Consider the following 19585-nt stretch of genomic DNA (forward strand, 5'->3'; position numbering starts at 1 on the left):
TGGAAACTGACTTTCCAAGAAATTAAGTTTAAAAAACGGGAATTTTAGTCGTTGAAAGATTAGCACCTAAAAACGATGTCAGTATTCCTCACCCACCTTATTTTCTCCAATTTCATCGGAACCATCTAGCTGAGATTTTTCAAATCCATTTTTAAACCCGAAACACCACACCTCGTACTTGCACCTTATTCTTGTAATCTCGCTTAAGCATTACTTGTAAGAAGTACCTTACTTGTATTGACAGCGTTTTCTTTCAATTATCGTTTAAAAAATATATGAAACAGTTGTATTCTTTTACTTTAAAAAAAATATAGCAGTTATTATGAGCAGCGGACGTCACCGCATATATTGTGCACTCTAATTAGAGTATTCAATCATTATAATTTTTATTAGGCAGGGCTTGAGCTTTCCTCTCATTACTTTGATGTCTACGCTGGTAGTAGCACTGTTACTAATAGGGTTTACTATTCTATGCAAACAGAGAACGAAGACGAAACGGACTAAGAGAAACATCAAAACCCAAAAATAATGTGGAAAATATTACGAATTTTTAGGAACAATGGTTACTTTCCGAGTATCGTCGAGACGCCCCTGGAATCACCGCTGGGGACAAGAGCATGCGGGATGAGACAATGGTGATAATGAGCAGCGAGATGGTCAGAAAGATCTCACGAATCAAAACACCGGTCAGAAAGAACATCAGAAACAAACAGTAAACAGTGGAATATCCCCAGTGCCTGCTGAGAATGCTTCGGCTAGCGTTTGCGATTTGTAACCAACTGCCTCAACAGAAATACCGCAGGACATCATTCAATGCAATACAATAATGAAATAAGAATTGATACGTCTCTACTAAGAAAACACGAAATTTAAAACTAAACGCGAAATGACATACAATTTTAGGATACATTTTTCTGCAAAGTATCCTCAGATACAGAAAGTTGCGGTAAGACATCTTATCGCTAAGCTTAAGAACATCAGGATCAGGGATTCGAACGAAACTAAGGGGCATTTTCAGATATTTTCCAATTATTTCTTAAAATTCCATATAATTTACCTGAAAATAATGCCAAGTATAAAAAGTCACTAAAAAATAAGGCAGCTACGGAGGCACATAGTCAAATTTGTGTTTCATCAAAGTTTTATGTGGAAAGAAACAAAAAGGAACGTAAGGAAAGTTTCGTTACGTTCCTTTTCGTTCTTTATTGTATAAAATACGATTAACACATAATTTTGACATTGCGCCTTCGTAGGCTTATTATATTTCTATAATTTTTTAGACTTAGCTTAGTTTTTAGCCAAATTCTTTTCGATTTATCGCAATAATTGTCAAATTTCAAAAAATGCCCCTTAATTTCGCTTGAATCCCTGATCAGGATTAACCTAATTATCTCAGAAAGCCGACCAATAAACATTAAATGAAAGGCTGACTCGAAGGGAAAAGCGTCAAGCGACGACCGGTCAAACAATACAATACAACATGCTGATGATGTTCCTACCACCACCACATTCTTCAGAAGCAGATGGCCTGATTAAAACAAAAATAAAAGCAGCGATTCAAAAGCCAAAAAAGCAATTAAAATGGACAAACGGTATGAACAGACATGTAATGCGCTTGCATTCTTTCAAGCAATGGCAATCTTAAATAATTAATAAAACAGTTTCTTTGGCAATTTTTTAAACAATTCTATGTGAAAATATATCCCAAACCATGACTTACACTATTTCAGATGAGTTCCCGATGATGGTCAAATTAATGAAAATCGGTTAGATGAAGCTACGGTATAGTGAAAAACGGGGTAAGCGGCCCACCTCTAATCTAGCCACAAGAAGAAAGGAACTAAATCTAGCAGACCAAACACGCTGAATAACTGTAAACGAACTGTTTTATCGATTGAGCCCTAACTAAAAGCATTTTCGAAAAATAGGGACCGAGATCGCAAGTGAGTAAGACCGATCTATTATCCGTTTTTGGCCAACTTTCGATCCTCAACTACATTCGCAGCATGTTTCAGAGATGTGAACGGCAAAAATTTAAGCTTCGCTAAATTAAACTCTGAAATGCCCTTTTTTATATAAGACGAAGAACATCATAAAATATTTACTGGTTCTCGAATTATCCTAAACAATGTGGAAAGGTGTCAAGCCGAAAAGCGGTCCGTTGAGCATCAGTCTAGCTGTTAACACCAGTTTTGTGTAATATGTAACTTGTTACAAGTAACTAAGTTACTGAAAAATTACTTTATTTGTGACTTTTAGTGTAACTTATTTACTATTTTAAAAAGTGATTTTTAGCTAATTTAGTTACGATTTTTGCAGTAACTTGTAACTTTAATTATTGTTACCTTAATTTTATTTTGTTTTATATTTGTATATCTCCTATTAAGAGGGGTTTACGGTTCATAGAATGAAAAGAAATAAAAAATTAAGCGCGCAAGTGAACAACAAAAGAAGCAGAATATCGCCTTGCGCTGCCTTGCGCGCTTCGGTGTTCATGTTGTTTCCAACAAATTTCGTGTAACACATCTGAATTGATAAAATTAAATACTTGAGTTGTGATTTTATTTTGAAATTTAATTTGAAAAATTATTTTAACTGAATGATGAAAATAAATCCAATTAAACAAGTAATTCTGGCAATCCTGATGAACAATGTAGAAAAACAAAGCCAATGAAGAATCTGATACCATGGACAAGATATGCCGACAGAAACTTTTATTACTAAATTCGAATTTTCTTCTAAATACATATTATTGTTTACTAGAAGAAATATATTGTTCTTCATGTCTTTTAATACATTTTTCACCTCCTCGGTACTGATGGGTGGGCATTCTTCCTCAGCTGTTATGAGGACACCACACAGCTCCTTGAAGCTATTAATGTTCTCAACAGTTTTCGTTTAGTCTATGCTGAACTTCGTAGACTTCTCTCAAACATGCTTGGACCACCTCTGGTTTGGGCAGACGGCCGACAATGACTGGAAGTTCGTGGAAGAATCGAGAGGGATCAGGTTCTAGACTTCTCTTAGGGTTAGATAGTATCCGTATTCTGTCAACAATATGCTGCCTCATGATCAGCAGCTTTAACTTGTTAAGTGTGATAACGGATCTTGAGTTCGCGCGCGAACTTTCGAACCAAAGCCAAAGCTCTTACTGCATTATATACATAATTGATAGTTCAAAAGTCGGATTCTTCGGAAAAATCTCCACGAAGCTCGTCATCCATTTCAGCCAGATCTTTGAGCTTGAGAGACACCTGGATGTTGATGTTTCTCCGGGTCATGAAGCATCGCTCTTCTTCTATCAGATGCCTGCCCGAGATTGGTCTTAGTGTCACCACTCTTACTCTTTTGCTGGATTTATCTGGCTGTGGTAGAGTAGGCGCTCCGCTTATATAGCCCCTTTTTGGAGTAGTTCGACATCGTTTCGCAGACGTTGACACGAAAAGTGCAATAGCTCTGGGTGTTTCTTGCACCACAGAGCATGCAGTCATGCCATGTAACCTCCTCGTTCAGGGACCATTCTCGTATCGTAGCACTCCTGCAAGTTGTGATTGAATCACTCCTTCCACCTAAAAGTCCCGAGATTCTGCCGATCCATGGTATTGATTCCATCTTCATTGGTTCCCCTAACTCTAGGGTGGTCGACATTGTTGACCAACCAATTGTCGGAAGCCCTGTGTTTTCGATTGCTTTCAACCGCACTTACTACAAATATATATACTAAAAATTTGTCATAAGGACAACCGCAGGATTTCGCCGGGAACGGGTGCTAATCTGAAAAATTGCACCCGCTCCCAGCGCAATCGTGGTAAAATTTCAGCCACAACCACGTCTCACGACCGTGAGATAGGTGGTTACAGTCTGTAAAGAAATCAATTCGACGATCCGGCAAAAGTTTTGTACACCCTGAGAAAACTGAGTGATCCAAGGACTACCTCCAAGAGCGCCGATGATACGGACGATTAGTTTAAAAGAATATTCCTGGTACAATCGTCGTAACTCCCTTATAAGGTATCTATACCTCTCTTTCTTTTCATTCTCCTTGGCTATGATGTTTTTGTCAGCTGGTGCCGAAAATTCGATAACGAACATGGTTCACTTCTCGAAGTAAAAAAGAACCACGTCTGGCCTCGAATGTGCAACAGAAACAATTGTCGAGAATATAAAGATCCAGTATATGCGGCACTTCCCATTCTCGACAATTGACTGGATTTCCCTAGGAGCATTTAGAGGAGCGATATTAAGGTTAATGCCGTAAGAGTGACAGAGATGGTAATAAAGCACTCTTAGTGCCGCATTGTGCCTTTGGATGTAGGTCGTTCCCGCATGAATTGGACAACTAGATAGTATGTGAGCTAAATGCAAAGGGTGTGCATGACACGCCCTGCAGCTATCATCCGGAATGTCTTGTCTCGAAATGTGGCGATCTTCAATCTTCAATCCGGACGATTTAAGGAAAGCAAACGTTAGCTCAAACGACATTGACTGATCCTCCACATTTCTGTGGAAGATACCGTGCATCCTCTTATCGAGGAGCTGTACACGAAAGTTTTTCTCTTGTACTTTCTTAATCGGGGCTTTCAGGAGTGAGTACTCGAGATAGATAAGATTTTATGCATTTTGCTCACCCCTAATACTGAAGTTTCAGCAGCCTCCTCCGATGCTTTGTACAGAAACACTCCTTTGCCCACTTCTTCGTGATTCCAGACCATTTTAAGAAGAGATTCTCTTCCATTTGCGACTCTATGTGCTGTACCCAGAATAATCCTGTTGTGAAGACATTAAGGACTAAATATTCCGCGATGACCTTGACGGCATGAGATGTACAGTCGCGGAACGGAAGAATTAAGATGCATGCCTTTGTTCATGTGCATAACCTTTCTTGTCCCGATATCATGGAATCTGAGCTCGTTCTTCGTCCATGGAACTACTCCAAATGAATAAAGTACTACCGGGACGGCAAGCATGTTCGTTGCAGATCCTTTGTTCCTCGCCGACAGTTTGGAAGACCAAATCTGCCGGATGAGACGTTTGTATCTGCTTCGGAGAGTATCCTTTATAGATGTCACATCCTGAATGCGGCTCTGTGGCACGCTCAGGTATGTATAAGTCCTTCCAGCGCAAAGAAAAATAAGTTCAAAATTTCTCATCGTTTGCGGTTAAGCAATACATTTTTCTCGCTCGGCAATACTGCTCTTAGAGGATCAAATATTTTACTTTTCTAGTATAAGATATACCCATGCTTGAATTGCATGAATTCTGGCTAGGATATAATTCTGTACCTCGACGCCGATTGGCTGAAGGGTTAGACCACGTGCTCTTACAGTGTCCGACAGGTCCGATCCCGATGGGTGACAGTGTCTGAGGTTCGACTGTACAAGAATATGGCGAAAAATTACATAAATTTAATTTCAAAAAGATAATTTGGATGTTATCATTAAAATTATTTATATTTCGATTAATTATTGATTAGAAATTTTGTTATTTGTGAATGATTATAAATAAAAATTACCCCTGAACAATTAAAGATTGATATATTTTGCATTATTTTAATTGAAGTTTATCAATTTAATAATTTATTAATTATTATATGCCAATTAAATTCTCAATTTTAGAACAATGTATCTGAATTAAAAAAAAAAGTTTATACTTGCCATCTCCCAATAAGTAAAATATGCCGGCCTTTTTAAATAAAATTCCTGCTTTTAAGAATAGCCAGTAAATTGCTAAACGTAACGGCCTACTGCACTAAATATAACAATAAAATTTCAAATTATTCCGTTAAGTTTACGCAAATTGTTGTTTTATTATATTATAATCCGTTCTGTCTTAAATACTAACATACGATCCGTAGAATAAGCAGTTTTAAATTTAATTCTGTGACCTGCCTGCGCATGCACACTCTTCCAAATAATCTCGAAAATACTACTTGACGTGACAAGTAGTTTCTTTTCGTAAAAGAAAGTACTTTGAGTAGTTTGAAAACTTATAAAAAATTACAATTTATAATATTCTGAACTTTCAATTAATTGATTTTAATACATTTTTTATAACTTGTTTGTTGTAAATCCTTAATAAAACCTTTATACAAACTATGACAAAACATAACACAGTGAATTTTGTATCTTTGGTTAGAGACTATAATATTATTCATAATAACTGTCAGGGATATTATAAATTAAGTTAAATTTTCGATTGCCATCCTATCCAACTTAGCATAAATTTCATAAAAAACTATTTCTGGGGATGACGTCACCTAGTAGCTGATGGGATGTTTTAAGGGTCTCATCGGACTATAGATCTGCAATAGGTAAACCAGAGGGACTGCATCGCAAGGTATAGCCGCTCTGGAGAGCTGACGGACTCTAGTCTATGGAACCTAAACTAAGGAGCGATTTCTCTAGGGGTAATAGCAAAGCATCCGGGAATAGCAGGCCACACCGACGTGCCCCCCTCAGTCAAGGCGGACACGTCGGAGTCACAAGTTAGGGGTTTTAACGGAGACGCTAAGATACCAGGTCCAATCCCATAGTATGAAAACCCGCCCACTGCAAACAGGGATCTGGAGGGGGTCTTCTTTATTTTCATAGCTAATCGTGAGACCAAAATGGTTGACAGAAACAGTTAATTATAATAGTGAGGGCTAACAGGCTTCAGGCTCGTTATGCGGGCAAGAGAAAGAAGGTATCCAAAGAGACTCCCTTAAACAGGAAGCCCAAACATCAGAAAGCTCTCGAAAATAGGACCTTGCTTTCGCGCAGGTGGTTAACAAGAGCATTCAGAAAAATTTCTTTGCGTCGGGTTATTCTGAAACCTGCCTAACTCCAAAAGTGGAGAGGGTATTAGCGTTTAGGCTCAAGGGGGGTCTAAATCTGAAAATCAAGGAGATGGAGTGTCTCTAAAGGTACCGCAGAGCGAGCGTATTGATTCCCGGCACCCTCGAGGATCCATCAACCGTTCTAGGGCACCTGAGCTTTCAGAACAGTACTCTACGAACCGATCCTTGGAAGGTATATTCCAACAGGCAGGAAATCTGACCCGAGGGAAAGGGTTGGATTCTAGCTTAAGTGTCCATCCAGAGCCATCGCGGCTGTGGATTACCAACCCTATCTAGGGGCGGCTAGGGTCCCTTCCGGAAACTCCCCGAAGTAGCCTATCAATAGCTAAGACAGGAATCTCCGCGGCGCAAATTAATTTACACCACAGAAATGGAGCCTCAACACTTTTAACCAGGTTTATGGCTGTGATGCAGGCGGGGCGTATCCTAATCCAAGAACCCTGGATATACAGTGAACGGATTAGGATTGATCCTAAGATCTGTTGCAGGCACCACGACGTTATGAAGGTGAGTCTCAGGGGCAGGAGCTTCGGCTTACTTCTCGAGCGATGCTGAGGCGCTCGCATTTCTTATAGAGGTAAAGGCTCTAGTTCAGCACTTTTAGGATAACAATATTCCCTTTCTAGGCTGTCATGCAAACTCTCACCATACAGTGTAGGGAGCACAAACAGCAACGGCAGAGGAAGAGATTTTATTGAATACCTACCGGGTACTGAGTTGGAGACTCTTAATCGTGGTGATACTTCCACATTCCAGATTATAAACAGGAATGAGGTTCTTGATTTAATTCTATTCACCGAAAAAACGAGGTTGAGGTGCTTTTAGACTGTCCGATATACAGGAGGCCTTTCAGGCAGGCTACTTTGTGGAAACTGTGATCCATGCTGGCATGGCAAAATTGAGCGCCAGCAACAGTGAAGGTATGTTATGAGGACCTTCTTAGGCACAGAGGGAGGATGCCTTTAGCAACACCCCTCTGGAAATCATCTGTCGCCAGGCTTTAAGGTGTGGCGTGATAGAACAACTAGAAAGCTAGATAGGACGCATGCAACGTCAGAGGCGATACGAACTACGGGGAATTGCGCCTCGCGGATGCCACTGAGGGGTGTCATGTCAGCATTTCTGTGGTGAATTGTAGTGAATTAGGTTGGCGCTGCGCTTCAAGACCTTTCATGGGACAGCTCAGAGCTCAGGGTCATTCAGAAAGACAGTCTAGTAATTTTCACAAAAAAAGTATAAACTTTTTCAAGTTGAGACGTAAATAGCATATTGAACCGCCTGACAAAAGCAAGGAGATGGACTTAAGGGACTAGAAACAACAGGCTCTTAGGTGATATTAGCACACTGCCAATCCTAGAAATGAGATAAGTAAAAATTAAAAAAAACGCTTAAACTTCACTAGGACTTTCTGCGTCTGCATCTCAGGTAAGGATACATGGACAGCAAATGGTGGCTCGAAAGAGAGGGATAGGGATCCAGCTTGGGCAGCATGCCACCATCTTTCCGGCGGACGCTCACATGGGTTCCTGGTCATACAGGGATCAAGCCAAACAAAAAATTGAACCCTCTGGCAAAGAGCGGCGCAGCAAATAATACGAGGAAAAACCTCAAGGTTGCCGAAAGCCATCCTGGGCTCAAGAAAGACCTTAGAATAGTGCTTAAAATGCTTACAGAGCACAACCACTTAAACGATCACATACACAGAATGGGGCTGAACTCAGCGGCAGAGTGCAGGAAACGCGGCAGAGTTGACGAAACACCCACTTCATGGAATCTGAGCTAATTAATACGCGAACATTGAATGACATTCTGCGCTACACTGAGAGGTCTGAAATCAAATACAGAGAGCGATTAGTTAAGGTTCATTGGAGTAAAAAAATTATATTCAAAGAGAAAACGAAAGCGTATACTTAATTTTATATTTTTTAAATGACTTGCCCCAGAGGTGCTGCTGTCCCTAACGTATTAACTCTTCGCTACTCTTATGGACTCAGCAATTATCAAAGAACGCCCTTCAAGGTAATGATTAAAAGGATAGTCCCACCACGACCGAGAGGGGGTAGGAACATTTTATATGTTAAACAACTGTATGAATCGTAAGTTGTACAGTTGTGAGACTACTGTGACATGAAGCGAAATGTTGCTATTTACAGAACCGTCTGTAAAGTGCATACCGATTATACGTCCTTGAATTGTTCCTTAGAAGAGGTTTTGAATATTAGATAACAAAGCATTGAGCAATTTGAGGCGCAATAGAGAAAGAAAGATCTGCACGGCGGATACGGCAACTTGTTGAATCAACATGAAGTCAACGTTAAAGTATCGAATATTTTGCTTGAAAAGAGCATCCTGTTACCAGAAACGGAAGAATTCGTCATTTGCGATTAAGGGCAGAGTTGCCGGCATCAGCAATTGACGCAAGCACATGTTACACGAATACATGGTTGACAGGTACCGATTGTATGGATAATCTATTCAGCACATTATAGATGGTTGTCGCGCAATGGCTCAAAGTGAATATAAGCACAGACATAATGGTGTGGCAGGCATTAAACATCAACAACTTGCCCTAAACCTAGGACTCTTAACAAAATGAATGTATTTCTATAGATACATTTCAGAGTTTAAAGTCTACATCATCGACATTGCTTCTCCACTTAGCTAGAACTTGCAGTCAACCTATACAACAAAAGTGCCCAACAGTGCACACGTGACGATATAAAATTGGACAAATTTGTCCCTACTTTTCTTTCTCCATCTGTCGTTTCTCCTCTTTTGTAGAATAGTGTGATGACATACTATTGAACATGTTGGAGAAAAATCAGAAGTCGTAAGAAAAGTAAGGACAAATATTGCCAACTGCATATCATTGCGCGTTCACTATTGGGCACTCCTAATATGCAACCAAGATCCACAAGTCTAGCGATCTAAGGCATAAAGTAAAGACACTATGAAGGACCTTAAAATATGCATCTATTCATCCTATTCATTCGTCCGTTTTATACTGTCAGCAGCTTAAAAAGTGGTTTGATTGAATACATGTTTCTATTGAAAAAAACTTCCTGGACGATCGGTAAGTAGGCGGGTGAAACCTTTTGGAGCAGGAATTAAATGTGATTAACACATAACATCTTCGCAAGAAGATTCAAGTATCGTTATAAACTTTCAACAGGTATGTTAAGCTGATGTAACCACATCTTCGAATCGAGTTGAAAATCAATGTTAAATCGAGTTCTATCGTATCACATAATTGAAGGCTCATTTAATGCTCCCCAAAACCACAACAAATTATTTTCCAAAAGCCACCCCTAATACTGAAAACCCGCCTTTAATATAAATTTAAAAAAAATTGTAAATCTGATCATACTATAATTAAAGGCTTATTTAATGCCATATTGCTAAATTTAATGCTTCACTATTTTTGTTTAAACCGGGGGTTACGCTAGCTTAACTTTAAGTTGACGGAACCCTATGGGAAATAAACGTTAAATCGAGTTCTGTCATATCACATTATTAAGGGCTCATTTAATGGTCATTTAATGCCCCATTGCCAAATTTAATTCTCTACTATTTTCAAAAATCCGGGGGTTACGCTAGCTTAACGTTAAGCTGATGGAACCCCATGTGAAATAAACGTTTAATCGAGTTCTATCGTATCACATAATTGAAGGCTCATTTAATGCTCTCCTAAACCACCAAAAATTATTTTCCAAAAGCCACCCCCAATACTTAAAACCCGCCCTTAATATAAATTATGCACAAACTGTAAATCTGACCATACTATAATTAAAGGCTCATTTAATGCTCATTTAATGCCCCATTGCCCAATTTAATGCTCCACTGTTTAAAAAAAACCGGGGGTTACGCTAGCTTGACGGAACCCTATGGGAAATAAACATTTAATCGAGTTCTATCGTATCACATAATTCAAGGCTCATTTAATGCTTTCCACAACCACCAAAAATTATTTTCCAAAAGCCACCCCTATTACTGAAAAACCGCCCTTAAAATAAATTAAGCAAAAATGATAAATCTGACCATACTATAATTAAGGGCTCATTTAATGCTCATTTAATGCCCTATTGCCAAATTTAATTCTTCACTATTCTTGTTTAAACCGGGGGTTATGCTAGCTTAACGTTAAGTTGATGGAACCCTATGGGAAATACACGTTGAATCGAGTTCTGTCCTATCACATAATTAAAGACACATTTAATGCTCTCCAAAACCACGAAAAATTATTTTCCAAACCTCACCCCTAATACTGAAAAACCACCCTTAATATAAATTATTCACAAATTGTAAATCTGACCATACTATAATTAAAGACTCATTTAATTCTCATTTAATGTCCCACTGCCAAATTTAATGCTCCACTATTTTTTTTTTAAACGGAAGTTACATCAGCTCACCGTTAAGCCAGCTTAACACCTGGTTTTTAATAATAAGTGAGCCCTTAATTAATCTCTAAATTCGAACCAGTAAGAGACGTAGATATAATTAAAATCTGTAAGGATTTTCGGTGAAAATGATTGATCTCAATAGTTGAAATTTAGACAAAATGCGGTATTAAAAAAAGTTAGGAGTCAATACTTTCCTTATTTTCGCGTATCGCCTTAGCGTTTAGCCAGCATAATCCCTATTTTTCAAAAGCAGAGAATTATAATTGTTTAAAAGGCATAAAATTAACCTTTAATGAGCCCTCAAATGTGATATGGACAGATTTACAATTTGTGAATAATTTATATTAAACCCTTAATTATGGTATGATCAGATTTACAATTTGTGCATAATTTATATTAAGGGTCGTTTTTCATTATTAGGCGTGGCTTTTGGAAAATAATTTTTAATGGTTTTGTAGAGCACTAAATGAGCCTTTAATGATGTAGTACGATAGAACTCAATTAAACGTTTATTTCACATAGGGTTCCGTCAGCTTAAGATTAAGCTAGCGTAATATCCGTTTTTTCAAATAGTGGAACATTAAATTTGGAAATAGGGCATTAAATGAGCCCTTAATTATAATATGATCAGATTTACAATTTGTGCATAATTTATATTAAGGGCGGTTTTTCAGTATTAGGAGTGGCTTTTGGAAAATAACTGTTGGTGATTTTGGAGAGCATTAAATGAGCCTTCAACTATGTGACACGATAGAACTAGATTAAACGTTTATTTCACATGAGGTTACGTCAGCTTAACGTTAAGCTAGCATAACCCCCATTTTTTTAAATAGTGGAGCATTAAATGAGCATTAAATGAGCCCTTAATTATACTATAGGTTTCAACTCGATTCGAAGATGTGGTTAAATCAGCTTAACGTACCTACTTTTAACACCTTTAACTCAAAGTAAAAAACATAGGAATTTGAGTAGTTTTAACATTCCTAAGAATTAACTTAATTTCTGGCCATGTAATACTTGCCCGATTCCTACCTTAACGAAATTTCTAGCCAACGAAATGAGATATCAAATTGAAAATTTGGGAAATGAAATTAAAAGTAATAAAGAAGGTTTCACGGTCCGAAAATGTTATAATTAGGTTAAAATAACATTTCTTCATTTTTAATTTTCAACGCATATTATTTTATTTTATTTTACTGGCAGTAGATTTAAAGACACATTTTTCGCCACTTTGATGATCTCCGGTAGTGTAACCTTCATAATCAATATTACTGTGATAATATCCAGATTATTTGTAGATAACTTAATTTAAAATTAATATTCTCACTCAAATGAAACTGAAAGTGATGAGATGTAATAAGCAGAAATGCCTGGTTCTCGATAGCCCATTATCTGCTCATGTTTCGTCTCACCAGTTTGGTATGTAACTGTTTTCGTACACCGTGGTCCTCTGCTTATCACTTTTTATCACTTTAGTATTCTTCAAAATGTTCTTGCACATGAGTATTGCGACCATTTCTATTTTTCATTTTGCGAAGTATGGCGAAGCAAGGTAAGGTTCGATATTGTAAAAGTGCGACTGCGATAGATTTTACTATAGATGAACTGAATCCAACGCAATCATGACGAGGGACGTCAAGCATTGAGATGGACCCAAATATAGTGCCATCTGACGGTCTCTCAGTTTTTATGAGTTTCTATGCTTCTGTACTGTCGCCCACAAAACATTTTTTTTTAATTGTGAATATCTAGAATCAGATAAACATTCTTGATTTAATTTTTCGAATTTTCAACTAAATATATCATTTCACGTAGGCATGATATTTTGCAAAATAAATTCGCTAAGGTAAAAAGGCGGTTAATTATTACATGGCCTTAACTAAAAATATAAAACTTCGTTCTGAAATTATATTTCTTTACTAAATGTCCAAGTCTCATGCAACGTGCATTTCTTTGCAATTTCAAAACTTAAAATAATGATATTCCTTTGAATATACCGGAAAAATGAAGAAACGTACTTGAAGCTTCCCTAAGATTTTAAAATATTTCTAATTCGCAGATAATGAAGAATATGAAGAGTAAATATAAAGAATGTAAAATAGAAAATACCAATTTGGGTTGAATCAAAGGGACAAGCGTCGCCCGAAGAAAAATAAGTCAAATTGTGACGCGCTGACTGTCCAAAGGATAGAACTGCTTGACGTCTTGCAATAGGTGACACTTACCAGAAAACCCAATACGTACGCTGATATGGGTTAGCATACATGGTAAAGATGTACAGTTCTTGAGCTAAGTTAAGATTATAAAAAAGTTGTAAAACATACATTGTATGAGGACTCCTTGCATTCTGCCCTTCATAAGTTCCTTCGCTTTCTGGAGTTCTTCTTCATATAGAGCTTTTTCCGAAAGCAGTCGGCGAACGTGTGAATTCGTTGATTGGATCATCGAGTAAAAGGTGTTTGCATTTCTTTTCGTACAGTCTCCACGCTCAAGCCAAGTAACGACAACCTGGATAAATTATTTAACTTTTAAATCATACAACTAATATTTCATAAATAAAGAATGGCAGTACGGAACTAGATTACCAAAAAAAAAAGAATTTTTCAGAAGAGCAAAAAAACCTTCTGTAAAATCTAAATCAACATCTAAAGGGAAAACAAAAGTCCACCTGCAAGTTGAAGTGTTCCCTACTGAAAATCGGTGGCTGCATTTGAGCATGGGGTACAAAGTCAAAAAATGGACAGTTTTCGAGTTATAGAGGGTTAAACTTCATTGGCTAGATAATGACTAAATCGCACTCATGACTTGCCTTCATTGGCCGGATATTGTCTAAGTCAAGCTCATTTCATGCCTTCATTGGCTAAATGTTGACAACATGCTGGCTTTATGGGTTCCATATTGATTTCCTCTTCATATCTTGTCTTTATTAGCTAAATATTAGCAGAAAATGACAAGTTGACATTGAATGACCTTGAAAAATGACCTGTGTCTTAAGGCCATGACTTTCTTTGCATTTCGCCGTTAGAGCCCAATAACTTTCATAGAGAACATTTTTTTCTCAGAGCTGCAGTTTTCAAGATATTTGGCAATGTTTCTTAAAAGGGTTGGATGTTTAACCCCCTATAACTCGAAAACTGTCCATTTTCGGACTTTGTGCCTCATAACACTTTTGATCGAGACATTGAGAACTACAATTTTAAGAAGTTTAATCAAAATCGACTGAAAGCCATTTCATGTACATTTGCTGCGGGGTCCTTTATGGAAATACGTAAACCGCAAATTTTCCTTAGGGTTGCTGAATTGAGGCCAAAAGAGTTTGATTAGTTAAAGGTATCCATTTTCGAGAAAGTAGATGATTTTAAAAATGATCTTAAAAAAGTTAGCCAATTCCGAGTAAATCGTCCAAGAACTTTGAGGCTATAATTTCAGAGGTTTTGAAAATAAGCTTTCGGCAGCAATTAATCTTCAATTTTTTACCAAAATAAAAACTCGTTCCCGAGGTATGGGGATGATGAATAAGAATAACAAATGTGTGATGCAATACAATTAGTCTGTTCTCAAAAAATCAAAATTTTAGTGTAACTCTATTAATTTTTTAAACAAGTTTCTTGTAACATACGTTAGTTCCGATTTTCCTCGTTTTTTCTGTACCATGTAACTTATTTTTAATAACCTTTGAGGAATAACTGCTCTTAAAAGTTTATAAGAACTTAAGATATGCCTTTAATTAAATGTTTATTGGGATTTATGTTATTTTTAAGAATAAAGTTATAAAAACTATCAAACATACATAATATTTGTTTATTAAAATCAGAACTTTCATTTCTTCATAAAAAAAGTAACTTTTAAAGAAACTTTGATTTTGAGTTACTTAAGTCAGTAACTATAACTGTAATCAGTAACTTTTATCAAAAAGTAACTGTAACTAGTAACAAGATCCTTTTATTGAAGAACATACTCAATACTGCTACTGACGCATTTTCTAAATAATGATGGTTATCTAGTTATGTACAACTATCCTTTAAGTGTGATATAAGGGTTCTTATTTTAATTATAGATAGATTTTGTAATTAGAAATGAAGGAAGGTTTATCAACCTGCACTGCTTTCATAAATGTGTCATCCTGTTTAATCTTTTCACAGACATTCGATGCCTCGTGATCTGTATAATGCACAACGGGTGGTGGACTAGAAGGAGGTCTTTGTCTTTCCTTTTCTACCCTTTCCCTGTGGCGTTGTTCTCTTTGAAGCTGTCGCTGCCTGCACTCCCATTCGTACTGATCATCTCTGGCCTGTTGCATTGCAATTATTTTTTGAAGGAATTATTTATCAAATGAGCAGTTAAACAACTAATATGCAGACTACCTGTTTTTTTAAGAGATGCATAAGTTCTTCTAAATTTTAAACTAGTCTAGACTGAAGCCATTTCATATCAGGCTTATATTTAAATTATATCAGATATTTAATAAGTGTTCTCTCTTAAAAATAAGAATTTTACTTGAACGTCTTGTCATAAGCCGCCATAAGTCTACTTTAAAGTCCCAAAAAACCCTCATATGTGAAAAATTGGGTTTTGCGAGTTTTTGAGGTTAATTATGATTTCTTTACTGTTCAAAAAAATACAAATTGTTTCTAATACATAAAACATTACTTTTTATAGACAATTATATGTTTAAATCCATTTTTAACCATTTATTATTGTTTCCAATACGAGTTAGAAAGTCAGAGATTTTTCAGAATTTTTCGACTTTTATTCAATTTTGCAGTCAGGGTGAGGCATTAACTATTTAAATTTAACAAAAATAATTGTTTAAAACAGTTATTATTATTATTTAGAACAATATTCTCCTAGAATAATGCTAGAAAGATGCAGTTTTTTCTAAATATTAATTATTTAAACAAAACTCTCAGTAACTAATTCAAAGAAAATTTACATTTAATATGCTGATTCGTTTGTTGACAGTAACCATTCAATTTGTCCACACGAACGTACTTACAGCCGTAAGTAGTTCTGTCCACACCACTCTGTATTTTCGCTACAAGACAGAGTCATGTGGACTGCCTGAATGTGTCGTCCGTTTTATTTTCTTGAATTTATGATATCGAAGACGTTTTTGTGCTTTCTGTAGGTGCAGAGTGCAAGTGAACTCGTGCCTGCTGATCATTCGACTTTCAATTGGGCATTTCCAATGCTGACGATTGACAACCTGGATAGTTGAGGGCTCACAGAACTGAAAAAGCCTTGGTAAGGGATAAAATCAAAAATTTCTGGAATCGAAATCAAAATTTTGATAAACCTTAAAAATTTTCAAACAAAAAAATTTCAATTAATTACCAAAATTTACAACAATTTTCATACATTTTCTAAAAAATTTCAAACCTCAAAATGATGGTAAATTTCAAAAATTAACATTTTTCAAAATTTTCATGAATTCAACAAAATTTTCAGAAATTTCAAAGTTTAAACTAATAAATGTCTAAAGTATTTGAGGACGCATGCGCAATAGAACAGGCGGCTTCATTCAAAGTCGTCTCTCATGGGAACATTTATCGAAAGAATGACTGAAATTCACTCATGCTCATCATTTAAATCTGATCTTCAAATATTTCGAAATCGCACAAACTCTTTGAAGCCCCTTTAAATTTTCGTAAAATCTTGAGCTTCCTTGTAATCTGTTAAAATAGCTTAAAATATTTAGAAATGCCTTGAATCTTTTTAAATAATTGAAGATCCTATAAAATGTCTTAAATCTTCTGGAAATTCTTTATAGCCATTTAGATCCTTGAAAGCCCCTGAATATTCAATACAATCCTTTGTATCGATTTAAGATTTTTGCAAATTACACATATTTTTTTTACTATTTTTTTATGATATCAAATATTTTTACCTATTATTTGAAAAAAATTCGTATAAGAAAAACTAAATATGGAATAAAATTTAAATGGATTCAAACATTTCTCCTAGTTCTATTTTTCATCGTTTTTATTTTAGCGGAAATTGAATTTTAACCCAAACTTAATTTAAATAAAACAATGGAATTATTGAAAAGTGATCTCATACTCAATCAAAACTGACATAATTATAAAAAATTTTAAAACCCGTTATTGCAAAAATCGATCGTTAAATAACTAAACATAATTTCTGAATTTTGTCAGAATTTTTATTCAGTGGGTTCTATACTTGAGCGTTAATGAATGAATTATTATTACAATGATAAATTGTTTGAACAATTATGCTTCTTAAATAGAATTAATTATTACCCCACTCTAAATAAAAATCTCGAAGTGTGTTGAGAAATTCGTGAAAAACCCCGACTTTCTAACTCTACTCTAAGAAAAAATTGCTAAAAACAATACAATGTTGAAAAAATGTACATAAACATCTAATTATCAACAGAAAGCAGTAGTATTTTGTACTCATGGGTTTTTAACCCCATTAAACAGACTATGGGGGTGATATTTGAAAAGTGATTATAAATTTGTATTTAATAGATAATTGTGAAGAGAAATGTTGGATTTCAAGTCAATTCTCCTATTATTGACGATTCTGAATAAAATTTACAATGCAGCTTTCATCAGGAATGTGTTGGCTCACAAATGTGGCGACGGTATGTTATGGTGGAAATGACACCGTCTTAACATGCCAAAATTAAACCCTCCAAGCTCGTCTTCAATCCGGGTGATTTAAGGAAAGCAAACGTTAGCTCGTACGAAATTGACTGGTTCTCCACATTTCTGTGGCAGATTTCATGCATCCTCTTATCGAGGAGCTGTTTACGGAAGTTTTTCTCCTGTGCTTTCTTGATCCCGCCTTTCCGGAGTGAGTACTCGAGATAGATAAGATTTGATACATTCTGCTCACTCTTGACACTCTTGATGGTCCTTCCATTTGCGACTCTATGTGCTGTACCCAGAATAATCCTGTTGTGAAGACATTCAAGATTCAATATTCATCGACCACCTTGAACGCGTGAGATGTAGAATCGCGGGACAAAAGACTTAAGGTGCATGCTTTTATTCATGTTTGTAACTTTTCGTGTACCGATATAAAAGGGTGTAAGCTCGTCCTTCGCCCATAGAACCACTCCAAATTAATAAAGTACTAACGGGACGACAAGCATGTTCGTTGCAGATCCTTTGTTCCTCACCGACAGTTCGGAAGACCAAATCTGCCGAATGAAATGTTTGTCTCTGCTTTGAAATGTGTCGTTTATAGATGTCACATCCTGAATGCGGCTCTGCGGCACGCCCAGGTATGTATAAGTCTCTCCAGTACAAAGGTGTCATATAGCGCTTCTATCGACGAGTTCAAGGTCTTCATGGATGCCATTAGGTTTTCCCCGCTTAAAATAAACCTTGGCGCATTTGTCTAACCCCAAATTCCATTCCAATTTCCTTAGTATATCGTTCGACAATCCCTAGAGCTAGATGTAGTTGCTTTTTATATTTAGCATAGAGCTTAAGATCATCCATGTAAAATACATGAGTGACCTTGTGCTTTCGATTTGCAGGTTAGCAGCAAAAGTACCCCTGGGAATGGCGAAGTGCTAGAGATAGTAACAATAATGTGCGACAAAAGAGGAGTGAGCTCATAGTGTCGTCCTGAAAATCACCTCTCTGAAAGGTGACGTTGTTAGTTGTCACAAACTCTTTTCCAGATGAGATAGTAAATCTTGTTTTCCAAAGCAGCATCAATCTCTATGCACCTCACGATTTGCGAATGGACCTTTAAGCTTTCCAAAAAACAGATAGGCTGAATCGAAAGCTTTCCGTTAATCAATCCTGGCTATCGATAGGTCACGCTCGTAGAATGCTGCATCTTTGCAGAAACATGTAATGATAAGCAGGTTCTCCCGACATCTTGCTACGCCTTTCTTTAAGCCGCGCTGTTCATAAATTTCTTGCTACACGCCGATTGTCCGAACAACTCTGTCATTTAGGATAGCTGTGAATATCTTATACAGTGCCCAGACAAGTGATTAACCTGTAATTCTTCGGATCAGCTAAGTTTCCTGTTTTCGGCAGGAGTACTGTGCGCCCTTCTACCAACCACTTCAGAATTGACTCTTCCGACTTTAAATGTGAGGTGAAAATTCGGGCGAGAGGCTGATGGGTTGAAGGAAACTTCTTCCATCAGAAAGTCTTGATACCATCTGGTACCGGAACTGAATAGTTCTTCATACATCTTAATACTTATTGCTTCATAAAGCTATTTATGTTCTCTGAGTCTCCGTCCAGTCTACACTGCACTTCGTAGACTTCTCTCCAAAATACTTCGACCTCTTCTGGTTGGAGCGAATGTTTTTTTGTCGTTAAATGTTTCGAAAATCTAAAATTTACCCACG

General features: G+C 36.7%; 1 protein-coding gene across 2 annotated transcripts in view; it reads right to left on the reverse strand.

The window, feature by feature from the left end:
* Positions 1-19585, reverse strand: part of LOC117169009 (ecto-NOX disulfide-thiol exchanger 2) — a 91383-nt gene that overhangs the window by 19535 nt on the left and 52263 nt on the right. For both annotated transcript variants that reach the window (XM_033355061.1, XM_033355060.1), the window contains exons 5-6: positions 15338-15532; positions 13566-13749 (exon numbers count right to left, since the gene is read on the reverse strand). In XM_033355061.1, coding sequence (XP_033210952.1) covers positions 13566-13749; positions 15338-15532 — 379 coding nt within the window. The remainder of the gene's footprint in view (positions 1-13565; positions 13750-15337; positions 15533-19585) is intronic.

Source organism: Belonocnema kinseyi, chromosome 3, assembly GCF_010883055.1.
Source record: "Belonocnema kinseyi isolate 2016_QV_RU_SX_M_011 chromosome 3, B_treatae_v1, whole genome shotgun sequence".
Lineage (NCBI taxonomy): Eukaryota > Metazoa > Arthropoda > Insecta > Hymenoptera > Cynipidae > Belonocnema > Belonocnema kinseyi.